The sequence below is a fragment of the Salmo trutta genome, chromosome 13 (assembly GCF_901001165.1).
Source record: "Salmo trutta chromosome 13, fSalTru1.1, whole genome shotgun sequence".
Taxonomy (NCBI): Eukaryota; Metazoa; Chordata; class Actinopteri; order Salmoniformes; family Salmonidae; genus Salmo; species Salmo trutta.
The window spans coordinates 56,228,951-56,255,629 of record NC_042969.1 but is presented as its reverse complement, the minus strand read 5'-3'; the positions used below and the strand labels follow the sequence as shown (position 1 = coordinate 56,255,629).

At 45.1% G+C, this 26,679-nt stretch overlaps 1 protein-coding gene across 2 annotated transcripts in view; it reads left to right on the top strand.

The window, feature by feature from the left end:
* The window catches only part of LOC115206101 (zinc finger protein neuro-d4), a 46,076-nt gene extending 23,905 nt beyond the window's left edge, over positions 1–22,171 (top strand). Inside the window, exons 7-12 of one of the 2 annotated variants that reach the window (XM_029772690.1) lie at positions 982–1,060; positions 1,571–1,702; positions 19,770–19,889; positions 20,064–20,176; positions 21,644–21,725; positions 22,089–22,171. In XM_029772690.1, the coding sequence (XP_029628550.1) occupies positions 982–1,060; positions 1,571–1,702; positions 19,770–19,889; positions 20,064–20,176; positions 21,644–21,725; positions 22,089–22,159 (597 nt within the window). In that variant the 3' untranslated portion in view covers positions 22,160–22,171. Of the gene's footprint in view, positions 1–981; positions 1,061–1,570; positions 1,703–18,733; positions 19,157–19,769; positions 19,890–20,063; positions 20,177–21,643; positions 21,726–22,088 lie in introns of those variants that run through there. The other variant, XM_029772691.1, reaches the window with a different exon arrangement.
* The last annotated feature ends 4,508 nt before the right edge of the window (positions 22,172–26,679 follow it).

Below are 26,679 nucleotides of genomic sequence, written 5' to 3'. Positions count from 1 at the left end.
GTTACTGTATTTGAAATGCTACTTGAATTTCACTTATCCTCTCTTTTCTCTTTCAACTTCCCGTTAACACTTTGTTATTTATCAAGAGAAGTAACTTATAGAAAAAACATTTCATGGAGGAAAAACAGCCGGTGAGCTGATCCATTCCCCTGAATGAGACAGTTACAGGCTTCCTCCCTCCATCCAGTTCCCTTCACATTTCACAGAGCTAACTGACTCTCTTGTCTAGTACGTTGGACCCACTGCGAGTTATGCAAACTCCAGCCTCTCCAGTGGTGCTATCAGTTCCTCATGGAAGCCCTCTCTCTCTCCTCCTGCTGTACTGAGATGGTGAGGGGAAGCATCGGCAACTCCTTAATCCATTCTAGCTCCTCTCCTCTCCTCTTCTGTTCTCTTCTCTTCTCCTTCCAGCTCCTCTCTCCTGCCCGCTCCTCTTCTCTCAGGCAGTCAGCGGTACAGTAGCAGCCGTGCACTGAGTACCAAGAAGCCATCATTTCTTTTCCCTCTCAGCTTTAAAGATAAAACAGATTCGCATTCATATCGCAGTTCACTATACTCAATTCGTACATTTTGGGAGGGAGGGTGGAAACAAGTCGTTATTGCAAGTGTATTAGTAGTGTATGAATTGTCATGTGGGCATTAGATACAGGACATTGTATGCACAGTATTTCGACATGCAGTGAGTTATCAGATCACGTACATGGATGCATTCTAAGTAACTCTTACTAGACGAGAAAGGCATCTCTCTCTCTCCGTCCTGTGTGAAGCCTCGCTGCAGGCTGTAAGACTGTATCTGTCATCCAAACAGCCACGTTGTTAATTGGAGCTTGAAGTTCCCTGGTAGGTGTCATCAACCCTGCCTGTCTGAGGAAAGAGTGATTAGAGTGAGGGGGGGGGGGGGGGGCACCTGTTAAAGTAGCAGATGATTATGGTGTGTGTGTGTGTGTGAACTCCATTCACCTGTCTGTGTTCTCGTTGCAGGCCTGTGGTGTAGGGGGTATGAGGAAGAGACAAGAACCCAGCACCATTGAGGACAGGGACAAGCCGTACGTCTGTGACAGTGAGTATCACACACGCGCACGTAAACACACACACACACACACACACACACGCGCGCGCACAGTCACACATACACACCATGTCTAAGAGCCATAGACAACATTCTTACTGCAGCCTAAACTACGCTGGCAAGCATATGGCTGCTGTCTCCACTCTGCACAAAGCAAGCAATTCTCTCACTGCCAGTGTTATGAGGACAACTCCTCTAGTGGGAATGAGAGCGCTGTTAAAGCTGCTAGAACAACGTTTAACTGGGAACACTATAGAGCAATATAGAGCAATATTCAAACTGAAACGGTGACATGGCATTAGCTCGTGATGGATACAGCATTCATTCATTGTGAGTATCTATTTTCAGTAGCGCACGATTGAATTCACTCATCTTTTACTGATAGATATGGCATAAGTATGTCATGCTGATTGTAATTGGGCTACATTTAGTTATGTCTCTTGATTTTGTGCGTGCGTGCGTGTGTGTGTGTGTGTGGTTGTGGTTGTGGTTGTGTTCCAGTCTGTGGGAAGCGCTATAAAAACCGCCCGGGCCTGAGCTACCACTACACTCACACACACCTAGCGGACGAGGAGGGAGAGGAGGACTCTGAGCGACACACCCTGCCCTTCCAGCGCAAGAACAACCACAAGCGTGAGTCCATGTGTTACAGTGTGTTCTATCCTGAGGCTGGCTGCTGCACTATGCCATGTGTTACAGTCTGTTCTACCCTGAGGCTGGCTACTGCACTATGCCATGTGTTACAGTGTGTGCTACCCTGATGCTGGCTGCTGCACTATGCCATGTGTTATAGTGTGTTCTACGTTCTACCCTGAGGCTGGCTGCTGCACTATACCATGTGTTACAGTGTGTTCTACCCTGAGGCTGGCTGCTGCACTATGCCATGTGTTACAGTGTGTTCTACGTTCTACCCTGAGGCTGGCTGCTGCACTATGCCATGTGTTACAGTGTGTTCTACCCTGAGGCTGGCTGCTGCACTATGCCATGTGTTACAGTGTGTTCTACCCTGATGCTGGCTGCTGCACTATGCCATGTGTTACAGTGTGTTCTACGTTCTACCCTGAGGCTGGCTGCTGCACTATGCCATGTGTTACAGTGTGTTCTACATTCTACCCTGAGGCTGGCTGCTGCACTATGCCATGTTACAGTGTGTTCTACGTTCTACCCTGAGGCTGGCTGCTGCACTATGCCATGTGTTACAGTGTGTTCTACCCTGATGCTGGCTGCTGCACTATGCCATGTGTTACAGTGTGTTCTATGCTCTACCCTGAGGCTGGCTGCTGCACTATGCCATGTGTTACAGTGTGTTCTACCGTGAGGCTGGCTGCTGCACTATGCCATGTGTTACAGTGTGTTCTACGCTCTACCCTGAGGCTGGCTGCTGCACTATGCCATGTGTTACAGTGTGTTCTATGCTCTACCCTGAGGCTGGCTGCTGCACTATGCCATGTGTTACAGTGTGTTCTACGTTCTACCCTGAGGCTGGCTGCTGCACTATGCCATGTGTTACAGTGTGTTCTACGTTCTACCCTGAGGCTGGCTGCTGCACTATGCCATGTGTTACAGTGTGTTCTACCCTGATGCTGGCTGCTGCACTATGCCATGTGTTACAGTGTGTTCTACGTTCTACCCTGAGGCTGGCTGCTGCACTATGCCATGTGTTACAGTGTGCGCTACCCTGAGGCTGGCTGCTGCACTATGCCATGTGTTACAGTGTGTTCTACGTTCTACCGTGAGGCTGGCTGCTGCACTATGCCATGTGTTACAGTGTGCTCTACCCTGAGGCTGGCTGCTGCACTATGCCATGTGTTACAGTGTGTTCTACGCTCTACCCTGAGGCTGGCTACTGCACTATGCCATGTGTAACAGCGTGCTCTACGCTCTACCCTGAGGCTGACTACTGCACTATGCCATGTGTTACAGTGTGTTCTACCCTGAGGCTGGCTACTGCACTATGCCATGTGTTACAGCGTGCTCTACGCTCTACCCTGAGGCTGGCTACTGCACTATGCCATGTGTTACAGTGTGTTCTACGCTCTACCCTGAGGCTGGCTACTGCACTATGCCATGTGTAACAGCGTGCTCTACGCTCTACCCTGAGGCTGGCTACTGCACTATGCCATGTGTTACAGTGTGTTCTACCCTGAGGCTGGCTACTGCACTATGCCATGTGTTACAGTGTGTTCTACGCTCTACCCTGAGGCTGGCTACTGCACTATGCCATGTGTTACAGTGTGTTCTACCCTGATGCTGGCTGCTGCACTATGCCATGTGTTACAGTGTGTTCTACACTCTACCCTGAGGCTGGCTGCTGCACTATGCCATGTGTTACAGTGTGTTCTACCCTGAGGCTGACTACTGCACTATGCCATGTGTTACAGTGTGTTCTACCCTGAGGCTGGCTACTGCACTATGCCATGTGTTACAGTGTGTTCTACGCTCTACCCTGAGGCTGGCTACTGCACTATGCCATGTGTTACAGTGTGCTCTACGCTCTACCCTGAGGCTGGCTACTGCACTATGCCATGTGTTACAGCGTGCTCTATGCTCTACCCTGAGGCTGGCTACTGCACTATGCCATGTGTTACAGTGTGTTCTACGCTCTACCCTGAGGCTGGCTACTGCACTATGCCATGTGTTACAGCGTGCTCTACGCTCTACCCTGAGGCTGGCTACTGCACTATGCCATGTGTTACAGCGTGCTCTATGCTCTACCCTGAAGCTGGCTACTGCACTATGCCATGTGTTACAGCGTGCTCTACGCTCTACCCTGAGGCTGGCTACTGCACTATGCCATGTGTTACAGCGTGCTCTATGCTCTACCCTGAGGCTGGCTACTGCACTATGCCATGTGTTACAGTGTGTTCTACGCTCTACCCTGAGGCTGGCTACTGCACTATGCCATGTGTAACAGCGTGCTCTACGCTCTACCCTGAGGCTGGCTACTGCACTATGCCATGTGTTACAGTGTGTTCTACCCTGAGGCTGGCTACTGCACTATGCCATGTGTTACAGCGTGCTCTACGCTCTACCCTGAGGCTGGCTATTGCACTATGCCATGTGTTACAGCGTGCTCTACGCTCTACCCTGAGGCTGGCTACTGCACTATGCCATGTGTTACAGTGTGTTCTACCCTGAGGCTGGCTACTGCACTATGCCATGTGTTACAGTGTGTTCTACCCTGAGGCTGGCTACTGCACTATGCCATGTACCCTCCGCTCTCATGTCACGTCAGAGCAACCCAAGCTAGATGCAGTATGCTACAGAATGTTCAATGTATTAGCATTTCTGTCTGTCAGCATGCCTGTCTGTGGTGCTGTTTGTCGAGCCCGGCCCTGAATTGGACGGTGTTAATTGGCTGAGCAGGGACATTGAGAGGAAGTGTGGGGGGGGGGGGTCCTTTTTGTTCCCCTCTCTCCCCCGGCCCGTTCCATGTCCGAGGCTGGTCATTTACACTGAGCAAGGTTGCATCCCAAATAGCACTTTGTAGGGAATAGGGTGTCATTTGGGACACTGACAGAAACACACCCTGTAGTCGTCCCCACATCAATGTCCTTGTAGAAAAATACCCATTTACCTCCTGGAGTTAATTGGCTGAGTGCTAGTTTAGATTGGCCTGTCTTAGTGGATTGTCCGTCACTGGGTCCTGGTGCTGATGCTTGTATGCTCTGTGTTGTGTGTGTGTGTGTGTGTGTGTGTGTGTGTGTGTGTGTGTGTGTGTGTGTGTGTGTGTGTGTGTGTGTGTGTGTGTGTGTGTGTGAGTGTGAGTGTGAGTGTGTGTGTGTGTGTGTGTGTGTGTGTGTGCGCTGCAGTTTTAGGACTCTGCAGGGTGAAAGAGAAGACATTGGTTGCATTTGAGAGGTTTATTATCCTCCTCTCTTCTCCTCCTGCTACACACACACCCACACACCCACACACACACACACACACACACACCCACGCACACACACACACACACACACACACACACACGCACACACACACACACACACACACACACACACACACACACGCACGCACAAAACTCAAGCCTCTTGTGAAATTAAAATAGAAGCCTATTGTTTGTGTTTGTGTGTGTGTGTGTGTGTGTGTGTGTGTGTGTGTGGGGGGGGGGGGGTGTGTGGGGGTGTTTCTATCTTATGGTTTTCCCGATATGCTAAGTGTCAAGTTGCAGATGCACCCCCTCCTTTATATTACACCATATATAACCATATTAATATGAACGGTTATAATGGGACCGGTCCATACATTATTCATGTAATATTCTTCCTAAAATATGGCTAGACTAGAGTCTGTAAGCCTGGTCCAGGCAAAGTTCAAGTAAAACTCCACCCAAAAAACTGTCTTTTAGTATTTGTTTCAGTTGTCCATTGTTGATATAGTCCCAGAATGTTTTGCATGTCCGCAATCAAGTTTTCAAGACATATTTTGAAATGCAGAACTTTCAAAATGCAGAAACCCGAATGGAGTAGAAGATTTGCTGAAATCCTAAGTCTCTTTCTTGTTTTTTATTTAGTTATTTTACCCCCCATCATTCTCTCCCTCTCTCCGTTTCCCATCAGTTTGATGAATGACAGATTATTCCACAAGGAGATGAGATTCTCTCTCTCCCTCTCCTCTTTCTCACAGTTTACCATGCTTTCTTTCTTTCCCTCTTCTCTCTGACTCTCTCTCTCTCCATTTCTTTCTCTCTGCTTTTGTCTTATGATTTATCCATCGCTTGTTTTTTTCCTTCAATTTTTTATATATTTATTTCCATTGCAGGAGTGGAAGCCGATTGTTAAAATGAACTGCAGCATAAAAATTCATGGCTGCCTCTCGATTTTTTTTCTTCATAAAGTGACAGAGGCGGGGGGGTGGGGGCTGGTTTTGGGCATTGATGTGACGGGGGATTGAGGAGGGGGAGAGGAGGGTGGGGTGTTGCTTTAGAGGTCGGCCCTCTGGTGTGCACCTGAAAATTGGTTTTGTGAGCAGAAAGAGTCAAGCCAGTTCTCGTTAAGTCCTCTCCCCAAAACAGAATTGAGATTCCGAGTCTGGTTTATCTGGACGGACAGACGGTCGGAGGAGTGAGAACAGGAGGGGGGATGGAGGGGTGGAGGGGTGTAACATGTAATTGAGCCCTTTTGAAGGTCAGCATCCTTTTGTTCCTGTTTTTCTTTTTCTATATTTATTTATTTTAAATTCTTTCCGTTTCACCTCGCTCACAAAATGGCTTCACTCGCCTTGCTCTGCCACTGTGAGAAGGAATCCTTGTGATCAGCTATAAGGACAAAATTAATTATGTATCAAACCTAAAATGGCGTCCTGGCTGTCTCTTTTCTCTTTCTCTTTTTCTCGCTCTCTCTGTCTGTCTGTGGGGTAGAATACTATATGTGGAATGAGATCTATGGAGTCTGGTGGTTGGTTCTGTTCCAGCATATTCACATGTGATGAAAGTCCTGCAGTAAGAGAGAGCGAGTGGTCTTTTTAATGAGAGTCTGGTGACAGTGACAGTGGAGGGCCTGAGCCACTGTGTCATTGTAGGGACGGCGAACGTTCAGGCAGCTGCACAGACACTATAGAAGCTCCCGTCTAGAGCGCCCAGTTCAATTGTATGTAATTGTTGCAATATTTTGTGAGTGGGCAACATATACTATCATCCAAAATGGACAAATGGAATTATTTTGCCATATTAAATGATTTTATAATGCGCTAATGTGGACAGTTTGTGTTACTACCTTACACAAACTCGCATTTACAATTGAGTGATTTTTACCTCAGATTGTTGATGTTAATATAACAGTTTATGGTCATCAAGATAAAACTAAATCAATTTCTTTAACCAGATTAGTATACTGAACAAAAATATAAACACAACCTGTAAAGTGTTGGTCCCATGTTTCATGAGCTGAAATAATAAGATCCCATATGCACAAAAAGCTTATATCTTTCAAATTTTGTGCACAAATTTGTTAACATCCCTGTTAGTAAACATTTGTCCTTTACCAAGATAATCCATCCACCTGACAGGTGTGGCATATCAAGAAGCTGATTAAACAGCATGATCATTACACAAGGTAAAGAAAGGAAGCCAGGAGTCCATACTGTAACTGAAAGGACTGTTTTAGTGTTTTTATCTGACTGACTCTGACCCCTGACCTCTGGTAACTACGCCCACTTTGAAGCTGGAATGTTGTGCTGGGAACAATAGAAGGCCACTAAAAGGTGCAGTTTTGTCACACAACACAATGCCACAGATCTCACAAGTTTTGAGGGAGTGTGCAATTGGCATGCTGACTGCAGGAATGTCCACCAGAGCTGTTGCCAGATAATTGAATGTTCATTTCTCTACCATAAGCCGCATCCAATGTCGTTTTAGACAATTTGGCAGTACATCCAACCGGCCTGACAACCGCAGACCATGTGTAACCACGCCAGCCCAGAACCTCCACATCTGGCTTCTTCACCTGCGGGATCATCTGAGACCAGCCACCTGGACAGCTGATCAAACTGAAGAGTATTTCTGTCTGTAATAAAGCCCTTTTGTAGGGGAAAACTCATTTCGATTGGCTGGGCCTGGCTCCCAAGTGGGTGAGCCTATGCCCTCCCAGGCCCACCCATGGCTGCACTCCTGCCCAGTCATGTGAAATCCATAGATTAGGGCCTAATTAATTTATTCCAATTGACTGATTTCCTTATATGAACTGTAACTCAGTCAAATCGTTGAAATTGTTGCATGTTGCATTTTATGTTTTTGTTCAGTATATATTTGGTTTGGTACCATTGATTTACTCATACGCACCTGTCCGTCGCATTATTTAAAACGCAGTTGTGAAATTCAAACTCAAATGGCAAGGGAAAATGGGGGCGCTCTCTTTATAAAATCCGCCGGCCACAAACAAATACGTGGATTTGACATTCAAGCAATCACTCAAAGAGCCCTGTATCTATTTAGACCTACCCGTGGAGAGAGGATTCAGTGAAATTATCCAGTCAAAAAAGTGTTGTATTTCCTTCTACGTATTGGCCAGCTACTGTAAACATTGTCCCACAAGGAAATGAGTTGATAAAAACAGGTTCTCATCCATCGACAGGTATATCTAGTATACCCAGAGCACAAATGGCACATGTAGTGGCAGTAAATTGTCCCAGTACCATTGATTTCCATACAATATTGACGTGAGTGATTCATCTGCGCACGCTATTGATTACAGTAGAACAAGCTAATCAATTTTAGTCTGGAATGACCGCTTGGTAAATTTGATGCGTGAGAAGTTAAGGTACTAATTTAGCAAAATGCAAGTTATCTGAACGCAAGTGTGTGTGTGTGTGTGTGTGTGTGTGTGTGTGTGTGTGTGTGTGTGTGTGTGTGTGTGTGTGTGTGTGTGTGTGTGTGTGTGTGTGTGGTGTGTGTGTGTGTGTGTGTGTTGTGCGTGCGTGCGTGTGTGTGTGTGTATGTATGTATAGGGAGTAATTGTATGTATTAGTCTTCAACATATCACAACTTTTTTCAGCATATTGATGTTGAATTTATTTGGACTTTTAAAACCGGTGTTTTGACACTCGGCTATACACAGTTGAAGTCAGAAGTTTACATAGACCTTAGCCAAATACATTTAAACTCAGTTTTTCACAAATCCTGACATTTAATCCTAGTAAAAATTCCCTGTTTTAGGTCAGTTAGGCTCACCACTTTATTTTAAGAATGTGAAATGTCAGAATAATAGTAGCGAGAATAATTTATTTCAGCTTTTATTTCTTTCATCACATTCCCAGTGGGTCAGAAGTTACATACACTCAATTAGTATTTGGTATCATTGCCTTTAAATTGTTAAACTTGGGTCAAATGTTTCAGGTAGCCTTCCACAAGCTTCCCACAATAAGTTGGGTGAATTTTGGCCCCATTCCTCCTGACAGAGCTGGTGTAGCTGAGTCAGGTTTCTAGGCCTCCTTGCTCGCACAAGGTTTTTCAGTTCTGCCCACAAATTTTCTATAGGATTGAGGTCAGGGATTTGTGATGGCCACTCCAATACCTTTACTTTGTTGTCTTTAAGCCATTTTGCCACAACTTTGGAAGTATGCTTGGGGTCATTGTGCATTTGGAAGACTCATTTGCGACCAAGCTTTAACTTCCTGACTGATGTCTTGAGATGTTGCTTCAATATATCTACATAATTTTCCTACCTCATGATGCCATCTATTTTGTGAAGTGCACCAGTCCCTCCTGCAGCAAAGCACCCACACAACATGATGCTGCCACCCCCGTGCTTCACTGTTGGGATGGTGTTCTTCGGCTTGCAAGCCTCCCTCTTTTTCCTCCAAACATAACGATGGTCATTATGGCCAAACAGTTCTGTTTTTGTTTCCTCAGACCAGAGGACATTTCTCCAAAAAGTACGATCTCCGTCCCCATGTGCAGTTGCAAACCATAGTCTGGCTTTTTTAATGGCGGTTTTGGAGCAGTGGCTTCTTCCTTGCTGAGCGGCCTTTCAGGTTATGTCGATATAGGTCTCGTTTTACTGTGGATATAGATACTTTTGTACCTGTTTCCTCCAGCATCTTCACAATGTGGGCGGCAGGTAGCCTAGTGGTTAGAGCGTTGGGCTAGAAACCGGAAGGTTGCTAGATCGAATCCCTGAACTGACAAGGTAAAAATCTGTCTTTCTGCCCCTGAACAAGGCAGTTAACCCACTGTTCCTAGGCCATCATTGAAAATAAGAATTTGTTCTTAACTGACTTGCCTAGTTAAATAAAGGTAAAATATTTATTTTTTAAAATGTCCTTTGCTGTTGTTTTGGGATTGATTTGCACTTTTCGCACCAAAGTACGTTCATCTCTAGGAGACAGAACGCGTCTCCTTCCTGAGCGGTATGATGGCTGCGTGGTCCCATGGTGTTTAATCTTGCGTACTATTGTTTGTACAGATGAACGTGGTACCTTCAGGCATTTGGAAATTGCTCCCAAGGATGAACCAGACTTGTGGAGGTCTACAATTCTTTTCTGAGGTCTTGGCTGATTTCTTTTGATTTTCCCATGATGTCAAACAAAGAGGCACTGAGTTTGAAGGTAGGCCTTGAAATACATCCACAGCTACACCTCCAATTTACTCAAATGATGTCAATTAGTGTATCAGAAGCTTCTAAAGCCATGACGTAATTTTCTGGAATTTTCCAAGCTGTTTAAAGGCACAGTCAACTTAGTGTATGTAAACTTCTGACCCACTGGAATTGTGATACAGTGAATTATACGTGAAATAATCTGTCTGTAAACAATTGTTGGAAAAATGTATTGTGTCATGCACAAAGTTGATGTCCTAACCGACTTGCCAAAACTATAGTTTGTTAACAACAAATGTATGGAGTGGTTGAAAAATGAGTTTTAATGACTCCAACCTAAGTGTATGTAAACTTACAACTTCAACTGTATAAAAACAGGAAGCAGCAACAGTATAATTTTCAACTTATGTTAGAGGAATTTATAATTGTATATTTAACATTATTTTTCAACATTAATCAACTTAATCAGGTAGAAACTACTGAATGAACCCAAAAACTTGATTTGATTTTGATGCTATTAGTGAAATACTGAAAAATGAGTTTGTCCTGGCAAGTCATTGTGTCCGTACTGTAGCAGACAGGTACAGAACAGAGTAGCCTATAGAGGAGACTGAGTAGTGATACAGGCTGGGTTCAGAGCGAGAGTGGACATGGGTGGTGGGGGCGCGGCAGTACCGTCACGACAACACTGACCCTGAACATACAAAACACACCACCTGAACACACTACATGACCAGCATAGGCAGCCCCAGTTGCTCAGTCCTTTGCTTGCTGTAAACGGGGCTGGGACTTTGTCTACCAGATTGCCCCACCTTGGTAAGGAATGCCTCTTATTAGAGTGAAGACTATTCTGGGCTTTACCAAGTTAATTCTTCAACCTCGACCATCACCTTTAGCTGTAATTCTGATCTGGTTTCTTCCTGAACTTTCCACATGCTGGTGCCAGTGCCGGTACACTAGCTTCCTACATAGCCAGACCAGCTCACGCTGCCTGCCGCCACTGCACTGCCTCCTCTACTGCAACAAAGCAGGAAGAGAAAACGGCTGTTGCCTAGCAATCCGGTTGCTATAGTGACAGGCTGGGTTCCCTCCTAAAGAGTATGTTGTTATGTACATTGAGTAGGGAGGGGAAGAGGGGAGGGAGTGAAATTTGGCTTTGGAGGGGTTGAAACGGAGGGGGCAGAGGAGTTCATTAAATGCAACAGAAAGAAGAAAGCGAGAGAGAGAGAGTGAAAGAAGGAGAGTGAGAGTAAAGAATTCTCTTTATGATTTATCATATATATTACCCCAGACAGGGAGAAGGCAAGCTGATATTGCACTGCTTCATTTGGTATTCTGTATTAACAGAGGAGAGGCTTGCTGGGTTAGGATTGGATCCTCAGTCATTTGGCCATCTTAGTATAACCCCCCCCCCCCCCCCCCATCCTGCTCATGAAAACGTGTCTGTCTGTCGGAGCCTAGACACAAACACCCTATATCTTACTAGGATGTCTTATATGTACTGTACTGTATACCTATGTTGCTGTCTAAATTCCAGCGTTTCCTCAGTATGTATTTGGTGGGTCAGACAATCGGACCTAACTGTGGCCAAGAGTCTGAGTTTAGGGGCTTTTTAAACAGGATTCTACATTGTAGAATAATAGTGAAGACATCAAAACTATGACCAAAAAAGTGTTAAACAAATCAAAATATATTTTATATTTGAGATTCTTCAAAGTAGCCACCCTTTGCCTTGATGATAGCTTTGCACACTCTTGGCATTCTCTCAATCAGCTTCACCTGGCTTGCTATTCCAACAGTCTTGAAGGAGTTCCCACATATGCTGAGCACTTGTTTACTGCTTTTCCTTCACTCTGCGGTCCAACTCATGGAAAACCACCTCAATTGGGTTGATGTTGAGTGATTGTGGAGGCCAGGTCATCTGATGCAGCACCCCATCACTCTCCTTCTTGGTCAAACAGCCCTTACACAGCCTGGAGGTGTGTTGGGTCATTGTCATGTTGAAATACAAATGATAATCCCACTAAGGGCAAACCAGATGGGATGGTGTATCGCTGCAGAATGCTGTGGTAGCCATGCTGGTTAAGTGTGCCTTGAATTCTAAATAAATCACTGATAGTGTCACCAGCAAAGCATCCCCACACAATCACACCACCTCCTCCATGCTTCACAGTGGGAACCACACATGCAGAAAATAGGTCAAATAAAGAAAAACCCTTGAATGAGAAGGTGTGTCCAAACTTTTGACTGGTACTGTATATATAAATACATTTGTATGTATTGTTTGTGTATTTCCTACAGACAGAGGGAGACTCTTATGCTGCCACAGAGGCTGACATTTATTTTTTTACCTTTATTTTACCTGGCAAGTCAGTTAAGAACAAATTGTTATTTACAATGACAGCCTAGGTTACTGGGTTAACTGCCTTGTTCATGGGCAGAACGACAGATTTTTATCTTGTCGGCTCAGGGATTCGATCTTGCAACCTTTCAGTTACTAGTCTAACGCTCTAACCAGTAGGCTACCTGCTGCCCCATAGCGTGTGCAGGTCAGTGTGATTACAGTGCAGCCAAAGATCAAGTTTTATTATGCACCAAAATCTCCACCGTCCTCTCGCTTTACAATGTCATTCTGTTTCAGACCCACAATGCACTGGGACTTACGCAACCTGCTGACTGGACAGGGAAGAGAAACGAGCATTATATTGCATTGCGTCTTGCTGGTGTGTTTGTGTGTGTGTGTGTTTAATAGCGAGAAAGAGATAGAGAGTGGAAGAAGGAGGTGGAGACAGATGGTGTAGGTATTTGTGTGACAATAGACGATTGCAGAAAAAAAAAATCTAATTTCCTCTGTGAAAGAGAGAAGCACAGACAGGATGAGAAAGAGGAAACGTTCCTCATGAGATATCTCATCTGTGACTGACACTTTTCGTCTGACTGACTCGGTCTCTCTCCCTGCATAATACTGGATCCATTGTCTCTCTCTGTGTGTGTGTGTGTGTGTGTGTGTGTGTGTGTGTGTGTGTGTGTGTGTGTGTGTGTGTGTGTGTGTGTGTGTGTGTGTGTGTGAGCGCGCGTGCGTGCGTGCGTGCGTGCGTGTGTTAGCGCCACAGTTATGGATGATGATCATCATGAAAATAAAGGAACCGTCATAAACTTTTTTAAATTTTTTATAACTGCTTACTGAAGACTGGACGGCCGGGCATTTCTGCTGTAACATGGACTACAACGTGATGAAACTTTGTTGCTCCCTGCTGAAATAAGCAAGGTGTTGTATCAAACAAGTCTTCGGTTGCCTAGGCAACGCCTTCCCAGCTCAAGCTTATATCATCAAACTCATGAAAACGTTGCCATTTAAGGTACACTACCGTTCAAAAGTTTGGGGTCGCTTAGAAATGTCCTTGTTTTTGAAAGAAAAGCACATGTTTTGTCCATTTTAAAATAACATCAAATTGATCAGAAATACAGTGTAGACATCGTTAATGTTGTAAATGACCATTGTAGCTGGAAACGGCAGATTTTTTTAATGGAATATCTACAAAGGCGTACAGAGGCCCATTATCAGCAACCATCACTCCTGTGTTCCAATGGCAGGTTGTGTTAGCTAATCCAAGTTTATCATTTTAAAAGGCTAATTGATTCATTAGAAAACCCTTTTGCAATTATGTTAGCACAGCGGAAAACTGTTGTCCTGATTTAAAGAAGCAATAAAACTGGCCTTCTTTAGACTAGTTGAGTATCTGGAGCATCAGCATTTGTGGGTTTGATTACAGGTTCAAAATGGCCAGAAACAAATAACTTTCTTCTGAAACTCGTCAGTCTATTCTTGTTCTGAGAAATGAAGGCTATTCCATGCGAGAAATTGCCAAGAAACTGAAGGTCTTGTACAACGCTGTGTATTACTCCCTTCACAGAACAGCGCAAATTAAATAGTACCCGCAGAACTCCAGTCTCAACGTCTACAGTGAAGAGGCGACTCCGGGATGCTGGCCTTCTAGGCAGAGTTCCTCTGTCCAGTGTCTGTGTTCTTTTGCCCATCTTAATCTTTTCTTTTTATTGGCCAGTCTGAGATATGGCTTTTTCTTTGCAGTTCTGCCTAGAAGGCCAGCATCCCGGATTCGCCTCTTCACTGTGGACATTGAGACTGGTGTTTTGCGGGTACTATTTAATGAAGCTGCCAGTTGAGTACTTGTGAGGCGTCTTTTTCACAAACTAAACACTCTAATGTACTTGTCCTCTTGCTCAGTTGTGCACCGGGGCCTCCCACTCCTCTTTCTGTTCTGGTTAGAGCCAGTTTGCGCTGTTCTTTGAAGGGAGTAGTACACAGCATTGTACGAGATCTTCAGTTTCTTGGCAATTCCCCGCATAGAATAGCCTTAATTTCTCAGAACAAGAATAGACTGACGAGTTTCAGAAGAAAGTTATTTGTTTCTGGCCATTTTGAGCCTGTAATCGAACCCACAAATGCTGATGCTCCAGATACTCAACTACTCTAAAGAAGGCCAGTTATATTGCTTCTTTAAAATCAGAAGAACAGTTTTCAGCTTTGCTAACATAATTGCAAAAGGGTTTTCTAATGATCAATTAGCCTTTTAAAATGATACATTTGGATTAGCTAACACAACATGCCTGTCACGGTTGTCGTCGGTAAAGGAGGACCAAAACGCAGCAGATACGTGTAGGCTCATCTTGACGTTTATTTAACTTTCCAAAATGAATACCAAAATAACAAAACACGAGAATGAACGAACAACCACCAGTCTGGCTAAGCATAAGGCTTACACACAGAACAATCACCCACCAATCACAAACACAATCACACCCCAATATATGGGACTCTCAATCAAAGGCAAAGAGAAAACACCTGCCTTCAATTGAGAGTCCCAACCCCAATTAATCACCCATAGACATACACTCACTAGATTCCACATAGACATACATAAACCTAGACCATAAACCAAAACCCCGGAAATACTAAATCAAACACCCTTTAAACAAACACACCACCCTGAACCACATAAAACAAATACCCTCTGCCACGTCCTGACCAAACTACAATACTAATTAACCCTTATACTGGCCAGGACGTGACAGTGCCATTGGAACACAGGAGTGATGGTGGCTGATAATGGGCCTCTGTACGCCTATGTAGATATTCCATAAAAGATCTGCCATTTCCAGCTACAATAGTCATTTACAACATTAACAATGTCTACACTGTATTTCTGATCAATTTTATGTTATTTTAATGAACAGAAAATTGGCTTTTCTTTCAAAAACAAGGACATTTCTAAGTGACCCCAAACTTTTGAACGGTAGTGTAAATGTACAATTATATTCATACTCGTGTATTAATTTACTTCTACCTGATGCCTGTCATGAAGGTTTTTGATTGCGGTTTTTTTTTATACTCGAAAACCTTAATCGATGAATACAAATATAATTCTACATATCTTAAATGACCCTGTTTTCATGAATTTGATGATATTAGCTTGACACCCATTCAAAAACAGTACAGGACTTTCATAGGGTATAGCAGAGGAGAGGAGAAAATGTGTGGAAAACAAAAAAACTATAACTGTCATCCAAAATGCCATGACCGTCACAGCCCTAGTGTGTGTATGCATTGGATGAGAGCTGATACTGAAGGATGGATTGGGGGCAGAGGGACTCTCATTCGTCACGTTAAAGAGAGGGGGTGGGGGTTGGGAGTGGAACAAGCCTTTAAAAGTTATTATGCAAAGACGTGCTGGCTATAAATCTTGTGTGTTTGTGCGTGCGTTTGTCTCGGTGTGTGCTTGTGCGTGTGTGCGTGTATTGTCTGTGAATGTGAGTGTATGTTTACATTATATTAGTGTGTATCTGTATGTGTGTGTATGTGTGTCCTGGTGTGGTGCTCCCCTCATTAAGCAGCCTGGCGACAGGAGTGCAGAGTGTGCGTTTTCAACCTGATGCTTTGACACAGCAGCAGCCACGTCTTCACTTCCCTCTCCTCTTCGTGTTCTGCCCTTCCTCTCTCCTCTTCCTCATCATCTTCCTCTCCTCTTCCTCTCCCCTCTTCCTCCTCATCTTCCTCTCTCCTCTTCATCTTCCTCTCCTCTTTCTCCTCATCTTCCTCTCTCCTCTTCCTCCTCATCTTCCTCTCCTCTTTCTCCGCATCTTCCTCTCTCCGCTTCCTCCTCATCTTCCTCTCATCTTCCTCCTCCTCTCCCCTCTCCCTCTTCCTCCTCATCTTTCTCTCTCCTCTTCCTCCTCATCTTCCTCCTCATCTTCCTCTCATCTTCCTCTCCCCTTTTCCTCCTCATCTTTCTCTCTCATCTTCCTCTCTCCCCTCTTCCTCCTCCTTTTCCTCCATCCTCCTCATCTTCCTCTTTCCTCTTCTTCCTCTTTCCTCATCTTCCTCTCTCCTCTTCCTCCTCATCTTCCTCTCCCCTCTTCCTATTCCTGTCCCCTCTTCCTCTCCTCCTCCTCTCTCCTCTTCTGTTCTATTTGCTCCCCTGCCATGCTGGAATGTGTTTTGTGTTGTGGGGAAGGCAGTGTGTAGGTGAGACTAGGAGCTGATCAGTGTCCCTGTTTGTATCGTCTGTTCAAAGTGACATCATGGACAGCATCATCACTGATTAACCCTAGACTAGTAGGATTGCTTTAGTGAAACCCTGTTTTATTGTCAGGTGCAAAACCACACTAACTAAGCTAAGCTATCTAATAGTTGGCCCTGTGTATGAGTTTCAGCTCATTGGGCTGTATGTTTGGACCTGTGTGAATAGGTTTATGTTCATTGTGCTGTAAGTTTGGACCTGTGTGAATAGGGTTATGTTCATTGTGCAGTAAGTTTGGACCTGTGTGAATAGGTTTATGTTCATTGTGCTGTAAGTTTGGACCTGTGTGAATAGGTTTATGTTCATTGTGCTGTAAGTTTGGACCTGTGTGAATAGGGTTATGTTCATTGTGCTGTAAGTTTGGACCTGTGTGAATAGGGTTATGTTCATTGTGCTGTAAGTTTGGACCTGTGTGAATAGGGTTATGTTCATTGTGCTGTATGTTTGGACCTGTGTGAATAGGTTTATGTTCATTGTATGTTCAGAAAACAGAGTGAATAGACGTGTGAGAGAGCAAAAGAAGGAATGAAAGTGTGGAGGAGAGTGAGAAACATAGAGAAAGTGAGAGCAGGCAACAGGTGCTTGTGGGTATTCCTGCGGAAGTGCTAATTCGATAAGGCTGTGGCCACTTTATCGACCAGCCAGTGCGGTATGGCTCTTAGGCTAGAGATTGTGCTAGAATGAGATTGTGAAAACTCCAGCAGTAGGCTGTATTGAGAATGAGGGAGTGAGAAAGGGAGAGTGAGTTGGAGAGAAAAAGGAGAGCGCGGCGTGAGAGAGAGAGAGAGTTGGAGAGAGATCGGGAGAGTGAGAGATTGGAAAAGAGGAAGAGAGAGGGGATAGAGAGAGGGGAGAGGAAGAGGGGTAGAGAGGCTTATACTTAGAGAGAGAGATAGGTAGGCGAAGAGAGGGGAGAGAGATAGGGGGAGAGAAAGCGAGAGAAGGGAACGGAAGGGAGGGGGGAGATATGAGGGGGGGTGTTTGAGGATTCATCTCTCTCCCCTAATTCCCAGTGGGTTCCGAGACACATTTAAAAGCTGTGAAGTGTGCTGTTCTGCCTGTATTCTCCCAGTAATTGGAGGGGTGTTACAGGAAAGGTGGAGCTGGAGTTGAGACGGAGGGAGGGAGGTGTGTATCACCCTTGACAACCTCAGGAACGTGCTACTGCTCTCGCACATGTTCTTTGTCTGTCTGCCTGTCTGTCTCTCTGTCTGGTTTGGTCTGTATGTCTCTGTCTCTCTGTCTGGTTTGGTCTGTATGTCTCTGTCTCGCTCTTCCTCTCACTTTGCTGTCTTGCCTCTCCCTCCCACCCTCGCTTTCTCCGTCTCCCTCCCCTCTCTCGCTCTCTTTTTCAATCCCTCTCTCTCGTTCTCTCTGTCCGTCTCAAGGATATACTACCTTAGGTTAGCGTCTCAGACTTTAAGCATGGCCACAGGCATTTAATCATCGATGGGCTTTCCTTTCTGAGCAGGCAGGCCAGCGGGCAGCCTTCTCACTCACAGATGTGTCAGGGCTTGCTGATTCACTCTCAAGGGTCCTCATAGCCTCACGGTCTGCAGAGCCCGAGAGCAGCACTGTTTGTAGTATGTGCCGTTTGGCATATATTTTTATGTAACTGTGTGTGTATATACAGTTTTGCCCATCAGGGACTGTGGTAAAGCAGAGTCAGCGGTAGTCTGTTGAAATAAAAGACAGAGAGAGCCAAAGGCTTTTTTTTGTTTATTAAACTCAAAGTGACATATTTAATGAATTAACCTACATGCATAAAATATGTACATATTGTATGTAGTCCATACATACCTCTGTGCCCAAGTGGCAAGTGTTGAAGACAAACATGGGGATAGTGGTATGTTTGCCACAGTCCCCTGATTGTACGTAATGTACCACTCCACTGTACAACACCTGCTTAACATTATACAATCCAGTACAGAGCTGCCTGGCTGACTGCTGCGCTGGTACCATGGACAGCTCCTCTCCTCTTTTCTGCTACCCCCCCATTCTGATCAGAGTTTTTTTTTCTTTTTTTCTAGGGATTATAGACCAGCCCTCTGGAGTAGAAAACTCAATCTCCCCTCCACCCCTCCCCCAGCCACAATCCACCCTGTGCTGGATTAATGAGGGCCCTGGCTCTCCAAATCACACACCACACAGCCACTGATTACTCCACCATGAACACTGCTGTGTGTGCGTGTGGGTTCATGTATTCCAGATGAATTCCTGTGTGTGTTGTCTAGTATACTGTATGTCGGTTTGTCTTCATCTGTCTTACATGCGCCACTGGTGAGTCATTGTGATGTTCCTGTCCATTGCATTACATCTTAATACAGGAAAAAAGGACATATACAAATAGACTGTCCTGGTTACGTGATCAGATCTATTAAAGGTATTATGCAATCGACTGCAGTCAGTGAGACCGAGAGGATGCATGCAGGGAGACTTTCTTCTCCTTTAATGGTTATTCTAAAATGGCTTCCCACCGCGCACCTGCCGCTTGACGCACAGCAGGTCTGTACCAGCCCCCCCACCACTCCTTTGACAATATTAAACAGACCCCTGGGCCTCCCAATGGATTTCCCTCCTCGTCTTCCTCCTCCCTTCCCTGGCTGAGCACGAGCTGGCGAGTTCCAGGCTTTTACCAAAACCAACATATGGAGGAGAGAGAGTCTTATCCAGCTGGGATGCTCAGCAGTCTGGCTGGCTGGAAGTCTCATATTCGCCATCTCACTCAATGTTTCCTGTCTCTGCCTCTTTCCCTCGGTATTGCTTTCTCTCTCTCTCTATCTTCCTCTTTCCCTCTCCAAACCAGCGATGTTCCTCCTACATCAGTCTAGTTCTAAGCCTGTTGAGTCCTCAGCTCTACACCAGCTTCAGTAGCAGGTCATCAGTAACCACAGACCACAGCCATAGACTCAGTGCTCTAGGTCTGTGCTCAATGGAGCTTCATACAAATGCTGGATCAAAAAATAGAGCATAGAATATAAGAGTAATATGCAGCTTTTCTGTAAGAGAGCGTTTGTTATGGAAATAGCTCTATCGTATGTAGCCTTTCCACCTGTGTGATTTCAGCTAAGAAAGCTGCAGACGGGTCGGTCATCCCTAACGGCTACTGTGACTTCTGCCTGGGCGGCTCCAAGAAGACCGGCTGTCCCGAGGACCTCATTTCCTGTGCCGACTGTGGACGCTCAGGTACGGTCAGACAGACACTCCTATGGACTCTAGTTTTTTAGTTGGTTTTAAATGTGTAATTATTGCACAGCCGTTATTATGTTTTAGAGTTATGGAAACACGCCTAACATGATGATGATGAAAATAAGGAGTAACAGGAAGAGTGTGTGTGTGTGTCGTTCTCTGTGTCCCCAGGTCACCCGTCCTGCCTGCAGTTCACAGTCAACATGACGGCAGCAGTACGGACCTACCGCTGGCAGTGTATCGAGTGCAAGTCCTGCAGCTTGTGTGGCACCTCTGAGAATGACGTGAGCGCCACACGCACGTGCGCACACACACAAGCACGCACGCGCAAACACACCCCTTCATACTCCCAAAACATCTATACTGAACAAAAATATAAACGCAACATGCAACAATTTCCAAGACTTTACTGAGTTACAGTTCATATAAGGAAATCAGTCAATTGAAATGAATTCATTAGGTCCTAATCTATGGATTTCACATGACTGGGAATACTGATATGCATCTATTGGTAACAGATACCATAAAAAAGGTAGGGGGGTGGATCAGAAAATCACCATTTGCCTCATGCAGCGCGACACCTCTCCTTCGCATAGAGTTGATCAGGCTGTTGATTGTGGCCTGTGGAATGTTGTCCCACTCCTCTTCAATGGTTGTGTGAAGTTGCTGGATGTTGGCGGAACACGCTGTCGTACACAACGATCCAGAGCATCCCAAACATGCTTGTTGGGTGACAAGTCTGGTGAGTATGCAGGCCATGGAAGAACTGGGACATTTTCCAGGAATTGTGTACAGATCCTTGCGACATGGGGCTGTGCATTATCATGCTGAAACATGAGGTGATGGAGGCGGATGAATGGCACGATAATGGGCCTCAGGATCTCGTCACAGAAACTCTGTGCATTCAAATTGCCATCCATAAAATGCAATTCTGTCCGTAGCTTATGTCTGCCCATACCGTCACCCCACTGCCGCCATGGGGCACTCTGTTCACAACGTTGACATCAGCAAACCGCTCATCAACACGACGCAATACACGTGGTCCGCGGATGTGAGGCCGGTTGGACGTACTGCCCCAAAAAACGACGTTGGCGGCGGCTTATGTAGAAATGAAAATGTTATTCTCCGGCAACAGCTCTGGTCGACATTCCTGCATTCAACATGCCAATTGCTGTGGCATTGTGTTGTGACAAAACGGCACATTTTAGAGTGGCTTTTTTATTGTCCCCAGCACTAGGTGCACCTGTGTAATGATCATGCTGTTTAATCAGCTTCTTGATATGCCACACCTGTCAGGTGGATGGATTATCTTGGCAAAGGAGAAATGCTCACTAACAGGGATGTAAACCAATTTGTGCAGAGAAATCAGCTTTTTGTGCTTATGGAACATTTCTGGGATCTTATTTCAGCTCATGAAACATGGGACCAACACTTTATATTTTTGTTTAGTGTATATCCCACTCTCCATTTACCCCAACACACGCTCGCCTGGACTCTCCTCCTCCAGTATGAGTAACACCCAGTGGCACCTGTTTTTACAACAGGGAATTCAATATTGGGGACAGATCAAAAGGGTAAAGTGAAGGTTAATAGCACACTGAAAAAATGGGTGCAAACGCGCAACGAATCTGGGCCTATGTGTGGTAGGTGTAGTGTGTTCATCTGGTTGAACATTACAGATACATATTTGCTCCTATATTTGATTGATAAAGTCATAACATTATTTGTGTTTGTGTGTTTCCTTGTTCCAGGATCAGTTACTATTCTGTGATGACTGTGACAGAGGCTACCATATGTACTGCCTGAGCCCCCCTATGGCGGAGCCCCCAGAGGGTAGGTACACTACAGGATATGTGGAGGATATAGGCCTAGTGTAGTCCTATAGGATACTGTATAGTATACCTAGGCCGGCATATTGTCTGTAATTGATGACCATGCAATGGCTGGGTTCATAATGTGACTTATACAGTTGGTGAATTATAAGGGGAAAGTGCATGAGCTGAATGCTTGTGTCATCAGCATGTCCTCTTGACATGTCTAAGAGATTGCAAATCTCCCACGCTGTTCGACCATAGTACGTGGTGTTGCACTCGCAACAGTCAGCCAGTGTTCAATTCACAGTGTTCATTTATTCTGCTAGGCTTAATCCTTGGGCTTTCCAGTAACCAGTGAACTTGTGAACTGTTGATCTTCCAGGGAGCTGGAGTTGCCATCTGTGTCTGCGGCAGCTTAAAGAGAAGGCCTCAGCCTACATCACCCTGACCTAATCTACCACGCCCCCCCCCCCCTCCCCCCACCTCCCCTCCCCCCCACCCCCTCCCAAACATGGCAACCGGACCAACTACAATGTGAGAAGACACCCCCAACCCCCTGCAGTTTTTCCTCCTCTATGAAACGACAACAGTCCATCTCTCCTGTTGTCAGGTCTCCCCGCCCCAGCTGTTTTAACGTCAATGGAAGCACCTACTTCCCAGGGTGAACCATGCCCCATCCAGGTCTCCCCCAGCCTGTCCCTGCTGAGGCCCAGCCACCTGCCACTGGAGTCCCCTCCAACTCTGGCACCTCTGGCACCTCTGCCCAGGACGAACCACCTTCTACCCCAGCAGCATCAGGGAGAGCATCTGATCATCAAATGTCTAACTGGGCCTTCACCATCTGTCTCCGAAGAGCTGTTTATCAGCAGCCCATAAGGGCACTTTCTCCCCTGTGAAGGGTCCTTAGAGGAGCCCTAACGAGCATCAGCTGCCACTGTGGCCCTATACTCCCATAGTTCGGCCGTGGCCCTGGCAGTGGAGTACACACGGAGAGGGAGAGTCAGGCCGTAGTGACGCCTAGTCTCCTCGTTAGGTTTAAAGCAACTGCAGCCCCGCCCCCTTCCTCCCACATGGCGCCTCCACTCAAAGCCTTTGACGGTGAAGTACTCTGGGATTGATACCATCGCCCAGAGCTATTGTGGCTTGATGACATTTACAGAGGAGAGGGAGTGAAGAGGTTGTCACTCTGCCATCAGCCACTTAGATCAAATTGTGTGTCCAAAAAAGAATGAATTGGAGCAAACGTTTTCCCCAACTATGAACTTCTTGTTACCTTCATTTCCTTCAAAAAAACAACTGAAAAAGCCAACATGAGACTGCTATGACTTTGGTGGAGCTTGGTGTGTTTTGGCTGTGTGTGTAGCAAGAATGTAGGTATGTTTTAAGTGTGGACAATGCAGATTTTAATGTCTAGCCTTGTCAAAAATACAGGGCCCAAATATCTTTTTTTTTTACTTTATTTGCATGGTGTTAACATTATAGTTTTTAAAGATATTTTAAGGATAAAATGTATTTAAGAAAGCACACTTAATTCGCAATAATGTGTTTGTGACCCATTTGGGTAAAGTTGAGTGTGTGTGTGTGTGTGTGTGTGTGTGTGTGTGTGTGTGTGTGTGTGTGTGTGTGTGTGTGTCCATCTGTATGTGTGTGTGTGTGTGTGTGTGTGTGTGAGGGTAAATGTGCCCTCCTAAAACTGCGTGGAAGTGAGAGCCAACCGTAGCCAACCAGGTGCTAGGCAGGACCTATGGCAGGGTCGGGGAGCAGGAAGGGGAGGGGCTTCTGATGATTCTGATTCCTAGAAACACCACCATGACTTACTGTATTATGTTTTCTGTTGGACCAAACGAATTCAAGCCAGCTTGCGCCGTTTCTCTCTTCCGAGCCCTTGTTTTTTCTCGAAGGATAACTCATTTTTGTGAAAAGTCATCAAAACTAGTAGAATGAGCGCTTTACTATCTGCAAGACTGCTTTGCGTGCTAGGACCTTGTAATATAATGTGCTTTCAAAGAGTAAGCTAAAAGCAGAGGACTTCTACTAACTGGGATGCCAGCATGTGTTTGTGAGCTTGCACTGAGACAAGTCTTTTTTTCAACCCAAAGTCCCCTCCCCCAGTGGCCTATCTGACTGGACTATTGCATCACGCTGCAACTTTGATTGGTCCAATGATTCCTCTTTCTAGAGCTTTAAGTTGGGAGGCATTTTGCTGTAAATAGATTGTCACTCTCTCCGTCTATCAAAAAGACTAATTGCAATTTCAGAATTCACCGTCTCTCAGTGCACATCGAAATATGAACTCAAAAATACAATTTCTGTCTATTTTAATGCACTTAAAAGTGGTTATCATATTTGCCTCCATATTTGGAACGTCTCTACTCTTCAAATGTATGTGTTTATATTCTACTATGGTATGATCCAACACACACAGCCATGTTGGGGAAAAGGTTACTACCTGCGCTACCCAAAATGTATGTACCATCAGTTTAGCCATGTGATACCAGAAATGATCTCGATTTCATATTTTGATATCTACTTTATTTATTTTTCTCTCAAATAACTAGGGATGTTTTTACCTCTTCTCTCTCAGAATTGTTCACTTATTTGTTTTTGTTGGTGTTTTTGTACTTCAAACATTTTGCACAGTGTGTTTGTTTGGCATGTGTGTGTACGTGTGTGTGTCTATGTGTGTGTGTGTGAGAGAGAGAGAGAGGGGGGGGACACACACATGCAGACTTCAAGGCGCTGTCTGTCAGTGGTTCTGTTCCAAATTACACCCTTTCCTCTTTGTAGTGCACTATTTTGAACAGTGGCCATAGGGCTCTGGTGGAAAAATAGTGCACCACATAGGGAATAGGGTCCCATTTGGGATGCACACAGTGTCTCTTTAATCTAATAATGAGGTCATAGAAAAACAAACAAACAGTCAAAAGACGGTTATTACTTTTCAAACTTCCTCTCCATGACACAAGCTGCATGCCGATACATCCAAGACTACAGTTAACACTAGTGTACTGTGTTAGAATGGGTACTGCTGAGGCCTCAGTCCTTGCTACTGCGGTTGGCCCCGAGTGACAGTAGCCTGATCCCAGATCTGTTTGTGCTGTCGCATGACAATGACCCTTAGAGTTGGCAAGACAGCACACAGATCTAGGATTGGCCAGAGTGACAGAATGTCATTGACTTTGGGGCCACTTGATTGTGATAAGTGCAACATGTCATGATAGATTGTCTTTTGAGGAGTCTGTCCATTAAATGGACAATGTGAAAACCTTCACAACATTACTGTTTCATCCTTTTATTTAAGTTTCCCACCAATATCCAATCAGAGTTGTGTTCAGAGCCGGTACTGAGGTAATAGCCAGGGGATGACATGTGATTCTGTGTGGGTGAGGTGAACTGATCTCAGTGTTTACTGATAATAAGCCTTTACTTCTGAATTTATTCCTGGCACTTATGAGGATGTGGTGGAGTCAAACTACTTTGATTGTACTCTCTGAGAGGATGCAGTTGCAGAAAGAGGGGTGACTCTAGCTCAGATATGACCTTTGACCCCCCCCCCCCAGAGACTGAGCTGAAAGATAGGGGGTCACCCAGTGATCTGTCCTGTTCCGTCTCAGCATCCTTCACTCCCTCCCCATCTTTAGACTGGGGGTGGGATTAGAAAGGAAAGTTTATTGGCCAGTCCTCAAACGAAGCAGGATTTTGGCCCTCTTGTAAATTATCGTGCTGTGATCTTGCTTGCACTTTTTATTACCCAAATAAGAAATTCATGTGTGTGTGTGTGCACATTTTCCTTTCTTGTAACTGCCTGTTGGAAAAAAAGAAACACTGGATAAAATGAATTTGTTAGTATTTACCCTGATGGAGATCAAATCTTCCTGGACACGTGGGTTGTTTTTTCCTTCTCTACCTGGGAACGCTTTGAAATATTGACTGCAACTGCATAGCTGTCATTCATTCACTGTAAATTCATCTGTCTTTCTCGAGGCACCCAATTTTTCCAAATTTTTCTCTCCTGACTTCTTTTTTCATTTACAAACAATCATAAATAAAAGTTGTAACTCCTGAAAATGTCTGCTGTGGTGTGTGTCTGTGTGGAGCCTCTGAACACCCACCAATTCAGCAATGTTTGTGTATTTCTGAGGAAAACGTGAGAAGCTGAAAATTCATTCCATTATGTGTTAAGTGTCATAAATATGTTACTTACAATATAGATGGTTTGGAGCTTGGATCCATAAACCCACATGTGGGCACTTTTCTCCCCAAAATATAATGATCTACCAAAGTATGATTGCATTACTTGAACCTCTTATGGCTTGAAAGTAAACAGGTTCTGTTTGAGCTACAATGTTTGTATGTGATATACTGGAGAATAGGCATCTATCATACTGTAGTCCTGGAGACCTGGCAAGTGAAACAAATCCTGAATTCCATTCTTCACCTTCCAGAAGCCAGAATCATCACTAGCACACACTCTTTTCCTTGGGGAAAATGTGTAGATAAAAAAATACATATATTCTTGGATACTGATTCTTCCATCCGTTCCTTGGCAAAATTCCCACTTCCACCTTATCCCAAATTCTGTAAATCCCTCCAACTCCCCACCCATCCAACAAACAGACTACTACTAGCCTATTCCCCTCTCTTCCTACCCACGTTATTCTGACCCCTTGTCTTCCTCTTCCATCTCTAAGGATGTCTGTGAAGCTTTTGTGTGTGTGTGTGTGTGTGTTTATAGTACTGTATGCATGTTTTGTGTTTGTGTGTATCTGTATGTGGGGGGGGGGGGTGGGGGTGGTTGAGACTCCCAGCCAATTACCACATCTACCAGACAGGCTCAGACTGTCTCTGTGCCAGCCAATCAGAGAAGAGCTGCGCATAGCTGGGCCCAGGGTGGTTGCCATGGTAACTCTGGGGCTGTTTGCATGGTGGATGATGGAACAGTGATGGATTACAGTAATGGGGTGTGTGGAGGG